Here is a 2,000-nt window from a genome sequence, read left to right on the forward strand (position 1 = left end):
TTTTTGGTGGTGACTGGGAAGGAGTGGTAAGTTTTCCGACAGGTTTTTATTGATAAATTAAATTAAGACATTCAATAAAATTTTATTGAACATAAAAATAAATAATTTCACTAGAATGCGAATTTTTATGTCTAAAATACATTATTAACACTTACTTGATTTGAATATGTTCAAGCAAAAATAGTTAGAAATTACAATGCAATAGCAAATATAGGAAAAATACTTGAAAACAATTTAAGTATTACGATGAAAAACATTGTAAATGATATATACATGGTAAAAAATTAATTTCTCCCTTAAATAATTATTTTGTTTATGAAAATATTGAAAGGTGTATTGTTAAGTACTAATCCCATACATAAATATGAGCATCCCTTATACTATATTTATATCTCTCTCCATATATGAACGATTAACACGTACTTACTTAAACTCTTTGAGATCCAATTTTGAAAACATTTTAAAAATCCCCACGAAGGTAAATTTTGTTAACTAGAAATATAGTTTTCTGACAATTTGTAACTTACATTAACAATATATACTATGACACCCTGGTTCAATATAATACCTACAAACAATAATCTTCCATATTCACATCTATCAATTTAAGGTATTGTTAGTGTAATATAAACCAATTGTACACAGTAAAGAAGGTTGTGTTTTAACACAAAAAACGTGAACGTTTATCAAAGTAACATTATATTGGAATGAATTACAGGAAGGACACCCTTCTAAACTTCTAACAGTTGGTTATCCTAGAATCAAGGTGAGATCTACAACTGAATATACTTCACGTTTTACATTACTACACCACGAGTTTAGATTTGTAAAACACAAAGCATTAAAAGAAACCTGAAATTTAATTGGGATTTGGGCTGTTCAAAATCACAAATAGCCAGATATATTGTGAGGTGGCACAAAAACTACAAGATTCATGCAACGGAGGTTACATGGTCAACTTAAAAATATAAAATATGTTAACACGGGAGAAATAATCACATACTTCATTAATCACATTATATTACAATCATTATATCTAAACTTAATATTGCCCACCGCTAAAATAAATATTGCATCAAAAATAATACAACTCTTTAATTCTATAAAGCACAACCAACCTCTGGTTCATGGTCTTACTATTATTTTTGTGGAAGTTTACTACCACATTTATTATCCTTAGCACCTAAGGATTTGCCTTTGAGACATTCTGTATTTCCATCACTTCCTTTTGGATTAACGCAACTTTTATCATTCAGTTGCCCAGACTTATTACACTCTTGAGCGCTGTTTGTAGGTGAATCCTTCTCCTCTGCAATTCGTGGAAGGGGCTCACTGGTGCTAGATAAGTTCAGCGATAACCGATTTTCGGATGCACTATTACTACTGCTAACAATTTCGTTGCTCGACGGAACGGACGACTCAAGCTCTGCATCCTTGTCACGTTCCGGTTGCGAGGCAGATCTCCATACTGCGCTACTGCCGCCGCGAGTTTGCGTTTTAACTACCGGCGATTTACTAGATGAACATAAAGGAGATATGAGCGCGCATTTACTTTCTGCGCTGCGAGGATGGAGGCGATCAGGCGAGAGTGCTCTACGTAACAAAGGAGATCCTGGTTCGGCAGCCTTAGGTCTCACAAATCCTTTTTTTGCTTGGTTCGACGCCATTGTAATAGGTGTGTTGCCAGCACTGGGACTATACGATTGCGTTGTATTTGAGCTACCTGGTTGGTGACCTATCGGAAATGCTAGAGGACTTGGAGATCTAGTAGGGGACGCTGGCAGTGGTGAAGGCGAAGGTGTTCTTGCTAAAGGAGATAACGGAATGTGACCGACAGACTTACGTCGGTTTGGAACATTTGGACATGAAGGACTAGCCGAATGTAACGTTTTTGTGCAACCAGTCGAATGCAGTTTATGTTTTAGACCATGCAGAGTGGATGGACGTTGATAATGTTGTTTGTTGTTACGGTTGTTTGTAATTTGAGTGGGGCTGGGAGA

At 35.6% G+C, this 2,000-nt stretch overlaps 1 protein-coding gene across 1 annotated transcript; it reads right to left on the reverse strand.

Moving 5' to 3' along the window:
* Positions 1–395: 395 nt before the first annotated feature.
* Positions 396–1,994, reverse strand: LOC116166229. The gene has a single exon (XM_031481096.1). It carries the CDS (start codon positions 1,665–1,667, stop codon positions 1,140–1,142), a length of 528 nt encoding a protein of 175 aa, XP_031336956.1. The 5' UTR covers positions 1,668–1,994; the 3' UTR covers positions 396–1,139.
* Positions 1,995–2,000: the final 6 nt, after the last annotated feature.

The sequence above is a fragment of the Photinus pyralis genome, unplaced genomic scaffold, assembly GCF_008802855.1.
Source record: "Photinus pyralis isolate 1611_PpyrPB1 unplaced genomic scaffold, Ppyr1.3 Ppyr1.4_LG3a, whole genome shotgun sequence".
NCBI classification, from domain to species: Eukaryota; Metazoa; Arthropoda; class Insecta; order Coleoptera; family Lampyridae; genus Photinus; species Photinus pyralis.